Genomic DNA, 18,222 nt, shown 5'->3' on the forward strand with positions numbered 1-18,222 from the left:
ATTTTTATGTAGTCAACTGAAACCCCATTAATATTTGTGGGGTGAGCTGAATATCATTGTTTACCGACATCCGATCCAATATGACGGCGCTCGAGAGGATCTAGAGACCTTAAACTTAACTCTGGACCTTGAAGCCAGTTCCACTCCATTTTTTCATTGCAACCCTCTAATCATTGACTTAATTAGGGATACCATGTGGGTTAATGATGAGAACATAAAACCAGAAGGCTCCGGACCTAGCAGAGTGAGAGTTGAGTACCCCTGATCTAGAGTGGGAGAGAAAGAAAGGGAGAAACTGCTCAAATTCAGGTGTGCAAAGTTGGTAGAGGGACACACAAGAGAACTTGCAGCTATGACCAAGTACTGAATCAAGGGTGTGAAAACCTACACACATCCAATATTTCTGTTTTATTTTCATAATGTTTTTCGAATTGTCGTTATGGGGGTATTGTCTGAAGATTTATGGAGAAAGAACGTGAAATCAGTTATAAATTAAGTCTATAAAACAACGTGTAGAAAGTGACGGAGTTTGAATACTCAGCAGGCCTAGTGTTGTCAAAGATTTGGTACATCCATGCTCTCTGTCATGCACTTGCGTACTATTACACGGAGTGAGAGTGGACCAATTCGATATCGCTGTGTATTCTGGGTACGAACAGTTATTCCACGATGGCGGCGAGCAGGAGGCTGCACAAGGTACATTTCCTGATGAATCAATTAGGGGTTTCGTTTGTTAGATTACTGAAAATAAAACATTCCGAATAACAGATGTCTGTCAAACATGAAAAGTAGTGTAACACTGGTTTCATTTATCGTTACATTAAAAACCTTACGAAAGTCAGTACGGTACAGTGTGCGAAAATGAAGCTAGCTAGCGTTAGCTAACTAAACGTTGCGTTAGCATGCTAAGTTAACCAGCAAGCGTTTGTTTTCTGGTCGCCAGCTAGTATGTTACCGGCTTACGTTTTGGCAATATTTGAATTAAACGTTTTGTTGGACACAAACTAGTTATGCGTGGCATGATACATTCATTGAGTTTGAATACACTATTGCCATCAGCTGGGTGATGACTGCGATTCAACATGAATGATTGAACATCGTCTCAGGAAAACTTAGCTACACTGGCTAGCTGCGTAGCTAGCGTAGTAGGCAGTTAATTGTGCTAGCTACTGAAGCTAGGTAGTTATATGTACTTAGCAGTTAACGTCAGCTAGCTAGTTAACAGAGTTTGCGCTATCTAGTGAATTTACTAACGTGGAACCAAGGAAGTTGATAGGTTAGTCAAATTAATATTGCCTACTAACCTTACATAGTACTTAAAATCCGAGATAGCCAGTCAGTGTCTTCTATATAATTTGCTTTCTCGGCTTTCAATTGTTTGGTATAGTCATCGAGTAAATCGAAAGCGAAATTCTCTCTGCCAATTAACGTAAACTAAGTTACATTTCATAAACTCGGCCACAATAAATTATTTGACATTTACTGACCAACACTGTGTGTAAACAATCATGTTTCTAACAATGAGCAACTTGACCCTGTCATAATTATTAGCTTGGATTTGAATTACTATCTTAAAGTTAGTAAGCACTATTAATGGCCCTTGTTTCTTCATCTGATAAACCTTCTTGTTTATTTGTGACACTTATTAGCCTACATTGGCTTTGAAACCCATTTGTTCAAACCAACTGCTGGCATTTTCATTTTTCCATTGCATTTGTCAGGCACCATTCATAGTAAACAGCCTCCTATCAAGTCAACAATAAGGATAACGTCTTTAACTTCACACATTCCATTTGTATGGCTTATCCAGATGAACATAGAATAATGTTTCAAGCTCCAGTTTGTAAGAAATGAAACCAGGAAGCAGTGTGCCCATTTTATTGTTTTGGGTGTGTAGTGTAACTGTCACTATAAATAGAGCCTAACATTAACCCCAGTCTCACCAGATTTTAGTGAACAACCTGGGGATTATTTTGATTTGGCAGAGAGAAGTGTTTTATAGTGAGTAGGAGAATGTACTTCCTGGTTATGAAGGGGTGTGTCTGCACAGGGATGAGACCCAGTTGAAGTATCAGACAAGCTAATCCCTAGTACTTTTCCTCACCCGGTCTGTGTTTTTGCGTGTCTGCTGTTATTCAGGACAGATCTTGTTTGGTGGTTACTAGGATTCCGCCAACACAGGAACTTTTTTATTAGTCCTTTGCCATACACCTGTGTGCCTCATATTTAACAATGACCTGTACAGGAAAACCTGATTATGGTGAATTCTCTCTTCTGTTGTTGTTGTTTTACATTTATTTGTATTTTTATAGGAACTTGATGAAATCCGCAAGTCTGGAATGAAAAACTTCCGTAACATTCAAGTGGATGAATCAAATATTTTGACTTGGCAAGGCCTCATTGTTCCAGTAAGTAGCATACACTACCTTAATACTCTCTTCTCTGGGCAACATGAACGTGACCGGAATAACACAGAGATCTGCAATGTTCCCCTGTTGCATTACATTGTTTTTGACACTGTGGCATGTTCAGTAGGACAACAGCAGGACTTTTAATCGAACCTCAATATGTCTTTCTCCATTGTGAAAGGATAACCCTCCGTACGATAAAGGTGCATTCAGAATTGAGATAATCTTCCCAGCGGAGTACCCATTTAAGCCCCCCAAGATCACATTCAAGACCAAGATCTACCACCCCAACATCGACGAGAAGGGACAGGTGTGTCTGCCTGTGATCAGTGCGGAGAACTGGAAACCAGCCACTAAAACTGACCAAGGTAAGCCAGACAGGCCTACACACCAAGGGAAGAGATATCTCTGACTTATCATTTCAGGTAGCAGTTATTTTAAGTAGTAGATTTTGCACTTCTTAATTCTAAATTGAAATTCTCTGACCCTTTCTCGGGACTCCTCCCTACTTATTTCCCTGGAAAGGTTGTCATCCTGTGGCCTCTGCCAGGTTATGGGTTTCAATGGTGTTGTCATGCTTGTTTCCCTGCAGTGATCCAGTCCCTGATTGCCCTGGTCAATGACCCCCAGCCGGAGCATCCCCTGAGGGCAGACCTAGCAGAGGAATACTCTAAGGACCGTAAAAAATTCTTTAAGAACGCAGAAGAGTTTACAAAGAAACATGGAGAAAAACGGCCTGTGGACTGAGAACACCTGAGTGTGACTCCCTCCTTCCCCAAGGGCCTTCTTCCTTTTTCTCCCTTTCCAATTTTCCTGTACACCCCCCTCTGCTCTTTCCCCCTCTCCTGAAAAATGCCCCCCCCCCAACATGTACACACATCCTTCTAGGCCCCCCCCCCCCTCTCCTACTGGGGAAGTATATCTCAGCTCCACTTTGCCCTGGCTACAGGACTGTGTTGTGAATCAGGCAGGTTGTTCACTCTTGGGTGTCAGCTTGTGGCTGTTACTAACTTTCTACTGATTTCTTAAATTATAAAAATGCCGGAATTGGGCACAAGAGAGCAAAAGGGAAGAAAAAAAGACAACTGAAAGAAAGATGTGATAAAAATGTTGTTTTTGCTCAACTCATTCATGATTTGTTCACAGAAGTGATTTGATTGCTGGTGTAGACCTCTGTATAAAGATTGTCAACTGTTTTGAAACCTATTTGCTAATGCTCATCTTGTGGTCTGATTGTTAACCCTTTCCTTCTAATTCTTCCCTCTCACTAAAATATGTAACTGAAAAAACAACAAACCCCAAAGGAACAAAATGACAAAACACTTAAAGCATCAAGGTTCAGGAGGCATATGGCGAAATATTTCTTTTATATTTCTTTTTTTTTTTTTTTTTTTGCATTAGTTGCACTTTAATCTGTGGAACTGGCTTTTAAGTTCACCATACAATTTCAGTTTGTCACCAATACAATGTTCCAGATGTTATAAAAAGTAGAAAAAAATGTGTGTGCGATCTAACTTGCTTTTAATATCTTTGATAATCTTAAAGTTTTGTTGAATGTTTGTATTATTTGCCCCACACACACCAGAGCCTTTAGGAGACTAGTGAGTTTGATTGGGCAGAGCTAAGTGAAAATGTGTTCTAGCACGTATTTTTTTTTTACTGTTAGGGAGTTACTACTCTCAAATGGTATGTGCAATAACTTTGCCTATGCACTCTGACATTATGCATTTTCTGGGTGGGAACTTGTCTACAAAATGCAGTCCACTTTGTCACAAATTGTAGTTATAGGAACATGGTGTGTCTAGTCTCGCTTCGTCTTATACTGGGTGTTACCGGGTTTCCTCTCATCACGATTGTTAGAAGTGATTTGGAGACGTTTCAGATTTGAAACATCCGATGAACAGTCTGGGTATTTGTTACTCTGGTGGAGACGGTATAAAAAAAAAAAAACCCCAAACCTGAGACAACCTTATTGTTTGATCTGAGTGAGGGCACTGGCCACATCTCACTGGCTAACATCTCTGATTAAGTGAATATATGGCACTTCCTGTACATGTTTGTACAGGAAGTACCACTGGAATTGCCAGCATGCCTCTGTCAAAAAGCCAAATTCTCATATAACCAGCTTTCGTAAGATTTCGTTGCCCTGGAGACAGTCTTCCTTTGTGACTGTAAGGATTGTTTCCACTTCAAATCTTTCAGGGGCATTGAGGGGGGCAGCTCTATCAAGCCTCTGTACAAAGTACTTCATCTTAATCACATGAGTAGTTCTTTGGAATAGAAAGGTTAGGGTCATTTAAGAATAAGATTGTAGAAGTTTAGTCACTTACAAATGCATGCCACTTCAGCCACAATGCCCAGTTCCAGTATAAGAACAATAGCAGCCAGTGGGCGTGTTGTGACGACATTGCACTCTAATGTGAATACTACTTTTAAGTGGTCCATTTATGTAAATGTAAGTTAACACTAGTTATTAAACCATAAGGAATTGATCAACCTGATTTGGTAAGACCTTATGGTTGGGCTGGAGAAATGTAACCACTCAATTATATAGACAAGGACTGCCTGCCAACACGTTTTTTTGCCATATTTTACAGCTAAACAGTTTTTGCTTACATTTGGCTTGTTTATAAGTATTTAGAACATGCTTGCGTTTTTCGGTTGACATGGGCTATGAAAGTTCTAACTTGTGAGGCATTTATATTGATCTTAAATGTATTAGACTGAAATATATGTTTAAGAGTTATCACTTTTACCAGTGACCATTTCGGGACCAGTGAGAGACCTGGCCAATAGTGGAGATGGAAAACCCTTATGCAGGATAACTTTAGAAACAAGAAGTGTGAAATGCATGAACATGTTACTTCAGAGGGCCAACTGTTTTGCGTACTAACACTGGGGTAAAGGGTTGTGTCATTGTCCCATGTAGCTATTCTAAGATGTATGTTGTAACTAATGCTCTGTGTAAGAGTGTCTGCCAAATGAATGAAATTAAAAAAGATCCAAAGCACCAATGGAAACGTGGTGTTAGAGGAAAGTGGCAGGTACCAGAACAGTCTATGGAAGTGTCAGGACCAATGAGTTTCAATGTGAGTCACTTTTGCACCACAAGAGGGTGATACTTCTCTACAAAAGAAATGGAAGTCCTTATCTAAAAGGGTTTTGGGTCTTTGCCAGAGTTTGATTCTGTTTATATTACAGAATTTCCAAATAAGATGGGTTTTTTTTTACCTATAAAACCAGTGATGCAATTATAAAAAACAGAAATGCAATTGAATTTCCTTATGTAGAAAATGTTAGTACACTCCTACCTTTCACGTAAAATGGGAAAAATTTGAATCAGGTGCACCAAAACAATTGCAAATGATGGCAAAATCAATACAGAATAACTTTCCAGCCTTCCATAAAGATTTCTAAATGTGGTCTGGTTTTCTCTGAGACATGTTTGTGTGGTAGAACTTGCCAAAATCAAAACACCTATCCTAGGCACACCTATCCAAGGAAATAGTGTTAATGCCCATGAATCTGGGAGGGGTTACAAAGTCAATTCCAAGCAATATGAAGTACATCATTCAGGCGAGTCATCTCCAAATGGAGAAAAATTCAGACCACTAGCATTCTACGTAGGACAAGTCCCTCCATATTTAGGCCAAGAGGTAATCGAAAGATGCTCTTAGAAGTCTCAAAGAACCCCAGAGTAACATTGAGGGATCTACATGTCTATGTGCATGACCCAACTGTCAAAAAGAGACTGCACAAAACATGCCCACATGGGAGTTTAGAAAAGACTGCAGCCCATTCAGGTTACACAGGTAGTCCAGCTCCTCCAGGATGGCACATCCATGCATATCGTCACAAGAAGGTTTGCTGTCTCCCAGTACAGTCTCAAGAGCATGGAGGAGATACCAGGAGATGGGCCGTTACAAGAGAAGAGCTGGACAGGGCCATAGATGGCCATCAATCCAGCAGCAGGACCAGTTTCTTCTCCTTTGTACAAAGAGGAACAGGAGGAGCACTGCCAGAGTCCTACAAAATGATCTCCAGCGGGCTACTGGTGTGCATGTTTCTGACCAAATTGTCAGAAACAGACACCATGAGGGACATCCTCTAGTGGGACCTGTGCTCACAGCCCAGCACCGTGCAGATCGACTGGCATTCACCAGAGAACACCAGAATTGGCAGGTCCGCCATTGGCTCACTGTTCTCTTTATAGAGCATGTTCACACTGAGCACATGACGGACGTGAAAGAGTCTGGAGACCCCGTGGTGAACGTTATGCTGCCTGCAACATCATCCACCATGACCGGTTTGGCAACCGGCCTCATGTGGCCAGAGTGTCTAGGCAGTTCCAGGATGATGAAGGCATTGATGCCATTGACTGGCCCTCACGTTCCCCAGACCTGAATCCAATTGAGAACCTCTGGGATGTTATGTATCGGTGCATCCGATGTCGCCAGGTAGCACCACAGACTGTCCAGGAGCTCACTGATGCCCTGATCCAGGTCTGGGAGGAGATCCCCCAGGACATCAATCAAATTTATTTCAATCAATCAAATTTCTTTATAAAGCCCTTTATAGAACAGCAGTTGTCACAAAGTGCTTTACAGAGACACCCGGCCTTAAAGGAGCGAACAACAGTAGTGTTGGATTTTGATCTGCCGTCTCATCAGGAGCATGCCCAGATGTTGTCAGGAGTACATACAGGTATGTGGGGGCCATACACACTACTGAGTCACATTATGAGTTGGAACAGCCAGTGAATTGTTTACTTTATTTTTTCAGTGTGAATTTGAATCCAGCCCTCAATCGGTTGGTGATTTTGTTTTCCATTGACCGTTGTTACATAATTTTGTTCACAACGAATTACACAATGTACATTAAAGATTTTGACCTTTAACATATTTCCTTCTTTGAGACCCAATGTGTGACATTGATTCACAATTGGTTTTGATTCCTAACTGGACAGATTGACATCCCATGAAATTCAATTGAATTTGGTGTTATACTGTGACATATACGTGTTCCCTTAATTCTTTTGAGCAGTGTATTTTAAAATTGTTTTTGGTGTGTGATTTGGTAAATAAGGTAACCTTTTTCAGTGAGTCTGGTTTCCAGTGGGTGAACTTAGCTTTTCACATGACAGTATCTGGCCAGAGTGGGAGTGCACTTTTAGTACAGCCATGTAGTGAGCATTTTGAAAGTGTCTTGATATTGTGAGTAGTCTTACTGGTCTCTGTCAGACGGATCGCCTGTTGCTGATTCTTGTGGCATGATTTATTGGGTTCCGATTGACCCAGACTGACCGGAGGATACTGTTCAGAACGAGTCGGAAGCGGCCTGCGGATAGTTGGAATCCAAGAAGATTTGGAGATCAGTAGTTCTGCGCAGGGCCTTGCTCAGGCCCACTTCCTAATACACGTTCACTAGAAACTATGTAGCATTGGATGTGGCTTTGCAGTGAGTATGACTTAGTTCTCAGGGTTGTTTACACCTTTCTAATAGGTCTGGTAGGAGCTGGAGCACAGAGGTTAGTGACTTAGAGGGTGATCAGTGAGGTACCTCCTCATTCCTGTTGCTGACCGTAACTGGCTTCTGTGACCCGTAATGTGGTTGGAGAAAAGTATATTCCTTAAAAACAGCAAAACATTGTCTTTACTGATGTTATCTTAGTGAGTGTTTAGTGAAATATACACATTTTCCGAAGGGCAAATGGCTGTTCTGATATGATTAAAATAATTTATTTAACTCTTTAGGGAAATCAAGGCCTAGAGTTGATGAGTATGTGACGTTGCATGTAAAGTCTATCCTGTTGCTTGTCTAAATTGTACCAAATCCCATTTACTCCTGTGAGACAAACCTACAAAGTCTTCTCTCCTGTCTGTCTTTTTTGGCATTAGACGGAAGACCGGTGATCAACTCGTACATGCCACATTTAAAAATACACAGACCAAATTTGATTAGTGGTCACACCTGTACACACAGCCACACACAGTCTGATGGCCAAAGCACAGGAACCGGACCTCTAGAGCAGATCATTCTGCTGGTCTTTCCCACACAGAAGAAGCATGTTCGATCTGTGGTCCCCTGGCACTGCACTCACTAACCCTCTCAGGAGTGTAAATATAGCAGGCAGACACTCCAGCAGGGAGTGATTAGCTGATTACCTGATTAGCTAAACGTCACTAAGCTCTAAACAGTCCTTTTATCCTCTAGACAGACAGAATTGACTTTATAAGGCAGACAGGGTTGACCCTAGGAGATAGTGTTGACCCAGAGACTGTCAGATGTTTTTGGCACTGAGTCCGATCTCTTGATTATAAAATGTTAGGGTTAAGGTTAATACTGATTAGGTTGTATGTATGCCTTCTTCCTCATCCACACCAGCATTGGGATCTGTATCTCACTGAGACTTAACCTGGCTGAATAGAGGTTAAATAAGAGACGTCTGTGTGAAGTCTGCTGGTAGTTTTCCATTGGTGGAATTGGGATTACTGCATGCTTGTCTTCTCCACTCTCACTGACCTCTAAAAGTGCTTACCTGTGCGTTAAACTCTGTTACTGCAGTAAACCTATTATTGCAGATCATCTGCTGGATGACAGTAGCCCTCCGGTGCATGCACAATATATTTCTCTGTAGCAGGTTGCAGCCTACTGCAAATAAAGAACACTCCTCTGCCAATAAAGCATAAGAAATGAGAACACTATTTGGAGAGTCCAAAAAGTCTATTAATAGATACTGTACAGGCTATCGGTAACACTTGAACTATCTACTAACCCCAACCTTAACCTTTATCATAACCTTAATTTATCAAGCAATAGATAGTAACACTATCAGCCAACTATCAGATAAGTATCTAAGGAGCATGTGCAATGGAAATCAGAACTTTCAAACATAGAAACTTGACAATAATCCCTACTATATGTATAACATTTTCACTTCAGCCATGTAAAGTCCAAGTCAGTTATTTATTTAAAAGGTATTTCCTCTGAGAAGAGTTGAAGAAAAAAGACACAAGGTGTAATGTAGGCTTAGAAATCATGCAGAGTGAAATATTTGATAAATCAGAGATCAGTGACTTTATTGAGGTTATTGTTACAGGTAAGACATTTGTTCCAGGTAGAAGACTCCTAACCACAGGTCTAGGTCCAGAATTGGATACTCCTAACCTTAACCATCAGGGGATACAACCACTATCAGCTGCTGGACCAATGGAAAGACATTCTACTTCTACTTAACTCCAAATGGCTCAGTTTGGGGAAAAGTGGAGAGAACATGCATAGTTCTTCATCCCTGGTACATAACTTCTTGGCCTCTCTAACCCCGGGTCACTTCCTGTCAGGGTTGTGATTCAGGTGTTTTACTTCCTGAACTGGCCGATAGGGGCGGGGACCTTGATGTCTTGGCCCCTTTCCAGCTTCTTCTCACATTCGATCAGATAGTTCACTCCATCAATCACCAACTGGACCAACTCAACCTGTACACGTTTGAATTTACACATTTATCAGGGGTCAGGGCAAATTCTCTTAATAATTTAAAACAGGCTCCAATCCTATTCAGTCATTCATTCATGGAACAGTGGTTGTATTTGTACCTCAGATTTCCCCAAACGGTCATTGTTGGAGATATCGAAGGTATCTCCAGTTGCGGCCGTGTCGACTCCACCTGTTCCTCTTTTCTGCAGACGCAGGTTTTCCAGGATCTTCCCAAAGCGATTGTCCTGCAGGATTAGTCACCTTAATCAATGTTCTGCCTCGAGAATGTGGGTCAGTGAACAGGGACCACCCAAGTGAAACCATTAGGGAAGAGATGGGCTCATTATCTGTGGAAAATAACCACCCTTTCCCTCTGCCCTCCACTGCTCATTGGCAAACGCCTACGCCACTTGTGTCCCAAAGCTGAGGGAATGAATGTTTTCGACGGAGTGAGGCCTTATTATGTATTTAATTAGATATTGGAATTTTCAGGCTAGCAACTTTCAAGTCATGACTGTGTCTCAAAGTTAATGGGTTTATTGATTTACCAACCATTCACTGGAAGTTACCCTTTAATATTTTTCTGAAACATGTGACAATTAAGAACTTTCGGAGCTAGGGGAAAAGGATTGTTCTGACATTCTTACATATTTGTTTTCATTATTTACTTACATCCTGTTCCAAATGTCCAGATATCCAATTTGTGATTAAGGTGCCACAACTCGCAGTGGCCTCGGGGAAGCCAAGAGATTAATCCTCCAAAGCACATCTGATGCTGTTCTGGTTCTTATCACCCTTCTTGCTCAACCAGGAAGTGTTTACCATAATCCTTATGCACTGGAGCTAACGCACCCTCTGTTCATCTACCTTCATTGAGCTCACAGACGCCCAAGCAGACACGAAGAGTTGCTAGAGCACTACATGTCAACCATATGTAATAACTAAACCCCAAAACCCTGATCTTGCTGTGACAAAGCTAATGAGGTAGTGAATTTACAGCTGTGTCATTCAGAGGCCTTGAGTTTCAGATTCACAGTTTTGTGTGACTATGTTACCCTGCTGAGGTTGGGCAGTTTGACGTGCACTCCCGCCCTGAGTCCGGTCCCCAGGTTGGAGGGGCACGTCAGGATGTAACCCAGGTGCTCGTTCCACATGAATTCCCAGCCCCTCTCCTTGATCAGTTTCTCCACCTAGAGGATGGAGGACCCATTAAAGTCACAATTATATCCAACAGATGCATGTCAGTTGCACGAAAACACACAGTTTCACACGGAACGTCCCAGTTAAGCAGAGTGTAGAAGAGAATCAGTTAATGGAAAATATGGAAAGTACCTGCTGGAGTCCTCTACAGAACCTCTCGAAGACTCTCTTCATGTTGCCTCCCTTCTCCATGGAGATGACCCTGGTGTGGTCTTCCTCGTTGATCCAGATCAGGAAGGTCTTCTCATTGTTGTGCCTGGAGAGAGAGAACATTCTATGGAACGCAGAAAAATGTATTGGTTGCCCCAATGATGTAAACATTCATCATGTAAATGGTGTATCACAGCACACGCATGCTGGTGAGAGGGGTTTTCTAATGAGAGCCATTTAGACCCTACCAGATGCCCCTGCCATCGGGCCAATCACGAGCCATGAAAGCACACGTCAACAAGGGGGAGACGGGCTTGTCAAACAGGAAGTGGTCCTACAGGCAGAGGAGGGGAGAGGGAGGAGGAGGTGGTAGTGTTCAAGGAATAGGGAAGGACAGGTTCACAAGGATAGAGATGTCAGGACCCTCTGTGGAAGGGAGGAGGAATGTATCTTCTCCTCTTAATGCTATGGGAACCTGAGTCTGCTTTCTACTCCACATGTCTAACAAGATACCCTACTCACAGAGAGCCCTACAGATATGGTCACAAAGACACCAACACACAAAGATAGTGCTACGGTCTTTTAAAGCTACAGAACTCGCCACCACTCTGGTCTTACCAGTTTGATACTATGACTCTACTTGTAGTTTTGGGTACAGGGTTGGACTCAACTGCCCTGGTCTTACCAGAATGACAGTACTATGACTCTAATTGTAGTTTTGAGGACAGGGCTGGACTCTACTGCTCTGGTCTTACCAGATGCCCCTGGCATCAGGCCAGTCTCGGGCCATGAAGGCAGAGGTCAGTAGAGGAGACACAGGCTTGTCGAACAGGAAATGCTCCTGATACAGCATGAGGGTCAGAGGACACAGGTCAATAAGGCTGAAGGTTAAAGGTCAAGACTATTCTAAACTCTCTCAACAGCCAGCTAGTTACCAAATACAGTATTTTCTATAATTCTAATCTTTATCATAGGCATTAGAATTCAACACAATGTGATGTCATTGTGCGTCTGGGCTGAATGGATGAACTTGGTAACAACATTTTGTTCCATTGTGCTAATGAATTGACTTTGTGTATGTTTTCGATTGTAGTGGGAGAAAGACAAAAGCAAAGATAGAATGGGATACAGAAACCAATGGAAACACAGACAGAGGAAAGACAGACACCTGACAGAGGACTGACAGACAAATGTCCTGTGTCTCACATCAATGAGCTGCTGCTGTTCCTTCTCAGTCATGTCTCCCAGGCTGTAGTAGCGTCCAGCCAGGTCACCCTTCAGACCGGCCAGGGCCTGGACGGCCACCCGCTCCACCTCACGGCGCTCAGAGCGGGAGCAGCACGGAGGCAGACTCAGCCCACGGATACTACGGCCTGTACGCACGCGAGATGACAGGACGTATTTCTCGTCAAACACCCCGTTGGTGATCTGAGGAGGAAGACGGACGGTCGTCTGGTATGCGTTGAAGAACAATGACACGTGTGGGGTTAGTGGAGGCGTGTGTTACCTTGGACGCGTCCAGGTCAGTGGGGTGTTTCATTGTCCTGGGGTCATAGCCGTTGTGTCGGTCTTTGATGACGGGGTCAAAGATATCAGCGAACACCTTGAGAGGACCGCACGAATAGGATAGTTACCAGGTAAATATTCAAAATGGAGGACAAATACAGCTCTGGAAAAAATGAAGCGACTACTGCACCTTTTTCTTTCCTTTCCAAATTCGTAATTTATTCCGGAGCTGTAAAAACACACACACGCACACACTCACCTCATAGCTCTCCTCGTCCCCAGCCACCATGCCAACGGTCTTGATGAAGGGGTGACCAGGGTTGTCCACTCCGGTCTGGATGCACTGGTCCAGGGTCCAGTTGTTAGGAGTCACTTTGTCTCTCAGCTTGGCATAGATAGCAGGTGTCAGGGCGTGCGCCATGCAGTTGTTGTGCTTCCTCAAGTCAGGGAAGTCAGCGCTGGAGATGAATGGGAAAAGTAGTTTTCATTTGCACCAGAGAGCTGTCAAGGCGACTTCCATTTCGAGGTGATTATGGACACAGTCCCGGCCCAAAGGGCAGCTCATGAATGTGATGTGGGTCTTCAGTAGTAGAATGAAATAATAGAAGAGGAGACTGGCCAACCAAGACAGCACAAATGTAATGTAATGTAAGAGGCTGAGTACTGAACTAACAGTGTCTCATCGATGTATTTGTATTCAAAAGGTGCAGATATCCCATGTTCATAACCTGTATTTAAATGTCTTTCTCTGAACTTCGCAAGTTGTTTGTATATGGTTATTGCTAATGTTTGTCGTCCATTTTTTACTGGGAGGCCATGTTGATTGTAGTCCTACCTGGGTGGGTACAGCTTCCTCCTCTGCTCAGCAGACACAGTGTTGCTGTCAGTCATCAGGTAGGCAGTTGCCATGGTGCCAGCTCCCAGACTGGCCAACAGCATGGCTGTGTTACGGCCGGACAGCATTTTGGTAAAGGAGGTTGTCATTTTGGACTGAGGTCAAAATCAGGATTAACTTGTGCTAGGGAATAGAGAGAAAAACAGAGGAGGTAAAAGACCACTGGCACCTTTATGCTTTTACTGGTACCTCGTTGCAGAACGTCGTAATCAACCTGGCAGCCTTGCAGCCACTAACTACTGCCAACAAAATATAGATTCTGGACTCCGCAATTTATGCTAATGTTGAGTCATATTTCACATCCAGTTTCTTGACAGTGCTGTATTTTATTGTTTCATATTAAGTCAATTCTTTGTTTTCCTGCCTTAGTGTAGATTGTTGAGGCTAAATGTATTATGAGAGAGATGTATCAACAGATCAGATTGTTAACAAGATTGACTTGTTAATTCAGGTGAGCTACTTCAGGGAAACAACAAAACTGTGAAACATATGGTGGTCCCCAGGAAAGGTTTGAGGACCACTGATTGCTTCAGAGGTATATGCCGCTGACTTTGTCCTTCACCGGAGAGAGCGAAGGACAGAGAAAGCTGGCTTAATTCAGAGAGGTCTATATAGATCTGTAGAAGTCTAGTCGCTAATCCTTGTCAGAGCCGAAGCACAAGGGATTGACTTACTGTCTCAACAATCATTCTACACACCTATCAGCCTACATGTTATGTGCCAGTCATTTTGTAGGCGCTCTTCTCCATGGTAGCGGGCGCATGTATCCCCATTCTTTTGTACTCGCCTCCCATGAGAATCAAACCCAACGCTGGCATTGCAAACACCATGCTCAGCCCGCTAAGCTACTCTGGATGATTAACTGCAGTGGGCGGCCGACTCAGTTCCATTATGGGTTTTCTTTACTTAGTAAACCAGGACTGATCTTCGCAGCACAATTCGGCCTGCTCGTCAGATCCTCAGCAGGCGTCGGAACGTCCGCAGTCACTCCGCGTGAAGGAAGCCAACGCGCCTGAAGGTTAGTGCCTGTTCGTCAGGCCGACCCCTTTGACCTTCACACTGTGGCCTTGTTTTTCCCCAAGGTGAATTACAGTAGATCCCTGCCCAGCATGCGGCTCAGAGAGGGAGGCTGTTAGCACTGCACACATGATTATTTATAGACATGGTGCCGGACACGTCTAATGCCAAGACCTCTGTAATAAAACCACCGCCGGCCTCGTGCTCTGTTCTGACATTCTAAACCGGTCAAGGGGGGTGGGGGGCACAACAAGAGGGGAGAGAGGGGGAGACACACAGAGGCAAGAGAACCATGACAGCTCTAATGTGAGACCCCACTGGATCAGTGATAAGGTTACGCAGGAAACGATGGTGGTCAAGGTTAGTAATCAAGTGGTTTGAGCTCCTCCATCAGTCTCTCTGTGTTAGAAGCATTAAAGCCAGGATTACATCCTAACCAGCTCTGGGGGCCACAGACCCAGGATCATCGTAACCTTCCCCAATAATGATCTAAACCATCTGGGGAAGAGACGTGAAACTGAGCTTAGATGGGTGTTGGGAAAGCAGCTTGATGCCACAGACCATATGATTAGTAGTGTTAACAATTCCACACTGATTTAGTATGAACAAATGGCGACTGCATTAAGACACATGACTACGTATTTGTGAAGCTCTTGAAAAGGATGCATTTCATCGTGACAGTTAATAATGCATATGAGAACAAACCATTCCTGTGACCACGACTGGTTGTCCTTCACAAACATTCCAACACAAAGACCACTGTTCTGTCACTCAACCAGAATAGTCACCTTAAAATGTGATTCAACTTAAATTTCTAACTTTTTCGAACGTCTCAGCCAATCCATTTAGAACTGAATCCCCCTGCTGCAGCAGTGACTTCACAGGGTTAATATTGAAATTGTTAATAACATACTGAATGTGACATAAAGCTTTAGAGAGAAAACAGAAAATCAGAGAGAAAGTACATTACCTTTTTCACTGCCGGTATCCCTCTGCTAAAGTATCTCTCTGTCAGGATCCTCTTCCTCTCTTTCTTATCCTCCACTCCACCCACTAACGTGGGATTAGGACCTGTGCCTTAGACCAATGAAAAGTTCAGCATTTACTCTGTAGACCAATGCCAAGATAAGAATTTGTGCTGCTGACCAATCGTATGTATTCCTGGTACAAGACCGTGCAGGCTATGCTACCGTTTTGACCTTGTTCATTGCTTGATCTTTACTCCACCCCCCCCAAACACACACACATACACATGTAATCACACACACACACACCCTCTCTCTTCCAACTCTTGACTGAGACGTCATTCACTATAAAACTGACATTGAAAATGTTTATTTTATTTACATGCCAGGAGTGTAAATATGTACATTCTCTAAAGAAGTGCATGGAAAAATACAATGGTAAAAGAGCAGGTTTTCATAACATATACATGGCCATATATAAAAGCAGTGATGTAGATATTATCAGGGCGTGAGACAGACTTTTTGCCAATTAAGACTGTAAAAATGGAAGCAGTCTGATAGGTGGTTCTGCTACAGTGCTCAGCCAATCAGCTTCACAAGAAAAACAACAGTAAAAAAGAAGAAACATGCTCTACCTCTTTAACAATCAAAACGTTCCAATAATTTAAAAATCTATTGACATATTTTAAAAATCAATAGTGCAGATTTGTCAATAACACTGTTTAAAATGTAATCTGATTAAAATCAAAGTAATATCATTAAATAAACACATGCAGAGAACTACAGCACTATCGATATATATTCAGACAAAAGATGTTAACAAACTTTTAATGACTGTACTTCTAGCTGTGCGAAACCTCTGGGTCAAATCCCTTTATTTGAATGTGATCATTCTCTAAACAGAGCCTTAAATTGACAATATTTTTTAAACCGCAATTTGGGTGAGGACTGGGAAAGGTCAATTCATATTTGTTATTCTATACTATGGATCTGTGGGGGAAGTTGCTATGAAGTTTGGCTCTGGAGGGGAGAAACTAATCTACACGTCATTACATTGTGCAATATTTTAGGTTTGAAAAAGATGTTGGTTCATGAGTTCCCCTCTTCATACAATGTTTAAAAACCTTTATACACAGAACAGAACAATATTACAGGAGTAGCACAGCAGAAAGAAGCTCAATAAGTTAGTAAAAATGCTAAAGGATGTAGTCCATGCTTACATCATCATTGTGCGTCAACAGGAACGAGGCAGGAATCAATCTGGTTACTGTTTCACAACCACATATTCACCACTTCATGCTCTCTGAGATAGAGACAGAGCGCATGAAGTGGGGAATAGACAGATCTTAAAGGTAGAAATGCCTAACCCTCTGAGGAAGGTTTCTGTATTGAATATAAGGCTGACCCACTGGTTTACCAATAGAGGGAAATGCAGTGAGACTGTGCCTCGCCCACTGTTCTCTCCTCACACTGCTCTCTCCTCACACTGCTCTCTCCTCACAGCTGCCAGTAAGTGGTAGAGATCATCACAGACATTGTGCTTTTCTTTTTGCTTTTCTCATTCCCAGTTCTTTCTATGACCACAAGCATGACAGTACATCCAAACCCACAGCCACAGAAAACCAGTGAAACATTTTATCCTTTATTTATTTCTTCTGACACTGACCGGGGTTCAGGTTTTTGCTATCGCTAGCAAATTAATTCCCTCAAGTCTTCTTGACTAGTCTTCTTCCGTCTAGATTCATCTGGATCATTTTCTATTCCTATAGATAGCCTTTTCCATCCTAGGCACAGCCAGACCTCAGTCTATCAGGGTTTAACATTGGAATGTAAGATCATGCGGAAAACCTTTCTAACAGTGATTACTGCGCTAACCCAGTTTTTAACTGTCCACTGATATGTACATATTTACAAGCAAGGCACATCTTCACCTGAGTTCCTACGCATAATCATTGGCAATGCTGATAAAGTAACGAGAACCCTTAATGTTGGAATCTGCAGGAGGGAGAAACAGTGCCACTGTCAGCCAAGCATATGTTGGTATTTTTATTGTTTTGTTGATCAAGGAAAAACATTTCTAGCATGCGTGTGAGGGGGAGAAAGAAGAAATTCTTGTTGGCAGAAATGTCTTTGTGGTCGTTACATTGCAAACGGCCGTGGCAGTTTCACCATTAGGGATTCCGGCTTTAAGCGCGCAACTCTCCCATTTTACCAAGGCCCTCTCGTCCATCGGTTCCATGGTTACCACGGTTACCACGGTTACCAAGCGGATAATAACATGAATGCTAATCACTAAGAGTCTGACGCAGCTGGAAGGAGACCAACTGTATGGCGTGTTTAGACAGAAGGGATGCGAGGTTCGATTTTCAAGGACAGTTCATACAAAGTGTCTTCATCCATCACCAGAGTCTTATCCATCAGGAACTGAGTTACCTGGTAGACAGAGACAGACAGAAAGCACGCTGTGGTAAACTAGGTGGTTAAAGAAGTTGAAGCTATGAACAAGTCCACTGATTTGACCGAAGGGGGGTACCTTGGGCTGGTGCTCTATCTTGTAGGGTGCCCCCTGAAACTGACGGATCTCTCTGATGATGTGAGAAATCTGGAA

The 18,222-nt window shown here is 42.8% G+C and overlaps 3 protein-coding genes across 9 annotated transcripts in view; 1 reads left to right on the forward strand and 2 right to left on the reverse strand.

Moving 5' to 3' along the window:
- Positions 1-214: 214 nt before the first annotated feature.
- On the forward strand, positions 215-3,614 carry LOC105014760 (ubiquitin-conjugating enzyme E2 L3). Of its 3 annotated transcripts, none has more exons than XM_013137064.3 (4): positions 215-250; positions 2,313-2,408; positions 2,590-2,776; positions 3,001-3,614. In XM_013137064.3, the coding sequence occupies exons 2-4, from the start codon at positions 2,340-2,342 to the stop codon at positions 3,153-3,155; spliced, it is 411 nt and encodes a 136-aa protein (XP_012992518.1). In that variant the 5' UTR covers positions 215-250; positions 2,313-2,339; the 3' UTR covers positions 3,156-3,614. The 3 variants fall into 3 exon arrangements, with proteins under 3 accessions (XP_012992518.1, XP_012992517.1, XP_010875625.1); XM_013137063.4 differs by having other exon boundaries at positions 231-309; XM_010877323.5 differs by lacking the exon at positions 215-250 and adding an exon at positions 581-696.
- A 5,845-nt stretch (positions 3,615-9,459) lies between these two features.
- Positions 9,460-15,751, reverse strand: LOC105014759 (creatine kinase S-type, mitochondrial). 2 transcript variants are annotated; one of them, XM_010877321.4, is made up of 10 exons: positions 15,620-15,751; positions 13,573-13,755; positions 12,997-13,195; positions 12,739-12,834; positions 12,438-12,659; positions 11,480-11,565; positions 11,214-11,337; positions 10,937-11,071; positions 10,001-10,126; positions 9,460-9,883 (listed from the first exon to the last, which is right to left on the reverse strand). In XM_010877321.4, the coding sequence occupies exons 2-10, from the start codon at positions 13,719-13,721 to the stop codon at positions 9,767-9,769; spliced, it is 1,254 nt and encodes a 417-aa protein (XP_010875623.2). In that variant the 5' UTR covers positions 13,722-13,755; positions 15,620-15,751; the 3' UTR covers positions 9,460-9,766. The 2 variants fall into 2 exon arrangements, with proteins under 2 accessions (XP_010875623.2, XP_010875624.1); XM_010877322.4 differs by lacking the exon at positions 11,480-11,565 and adding an exon at positions 11,987-12,072.
- A 217-nt stretch (positions 15,752-15,968) lies between these two features.
- The window catches only part of LOC105014758 (ras-specific guanine nucleotide-releasing factor 2), a 23,857-nt gene continuing 21,603 nt past the window's right edge, over positions 15,969-18,222 (reverse strand). For all 4 annotated transcript variants that reach the window (XM_013137049.3, XM_013137053.4, XM_013137052.3 and 1 more), the window contains 2 exons: positions 18,148-18,216; positions 15,969-18,047 (listed from right to left, as the gene is read on the reverse strand). In XM_013137049.3, the coding sequence (XP_012992503.1) occupies positions 17,952-18,047; positions 18,148-18,216 (165 nt within the window). In that variant the 3' untranslated portion in view covers positions 15,969-17,951. The remainder of the gene's footprint in view (positions 18,048-18,147; positions 18,217-18,222) is intronic.

This window comes from Esox lucius, chromosome 14, assembly GCF_011004845.1.
Source record: "Esox lucius isolate fEsoLuc1 chromosome 14, fEsoLuc1.pri, whole genome shotgun sequence".
NCBI classification, from domain to species: domain Eukaryota; kingdom Metazoa; phylum Chordata; class Actinopteri; order Esociformes; family Esocidae; genus Esox; species Esox lucius.

Bases quoted from the DNA above. Each gene is read 5' to 3' on its own strand.
- LOC105014760 (XM_010877323.5), top strand. From the start codon at position 670: ATGGCGGCGAGCAGGAGGCTGCACAAG. The intron at 697-2,312 runs GTACATTTCCTG...GTATTTTTATAG, and splicing joins CGAGCAGGAGGCTGCACAAG to GAACTTGATGAAATCCGCAA. The intron at 2,777-3,000 runs GTAAGCCAGACA...GTTTCCCTGCAG, and splicing joins AGCCACTAAAACTGACCAAG to TGATCCAGTCCCTGATTGCC.
- LOC105014759 (XM_010877321.4), bottom strand. From the start codon at position 13,721: ATGACAACCTCCTTTACCAAAATGCTGTCCGGCCGTAACACAGCCATG. The intron at 10,127-10,936 runs GTAACATAGTCA...CTAATCCTGCAG, and splicing joins AACTGCCCAACCTCAGCAGG to GACAATCGCTTTGGGAAGAT. The intron at 9,884-10,000 runs GTACAAATACAA...AAACGTGTACAG, and splicing joins ACCGTTTGGGGAAATCTGAG to GTTGAGTTGGTCCAGTTGGT.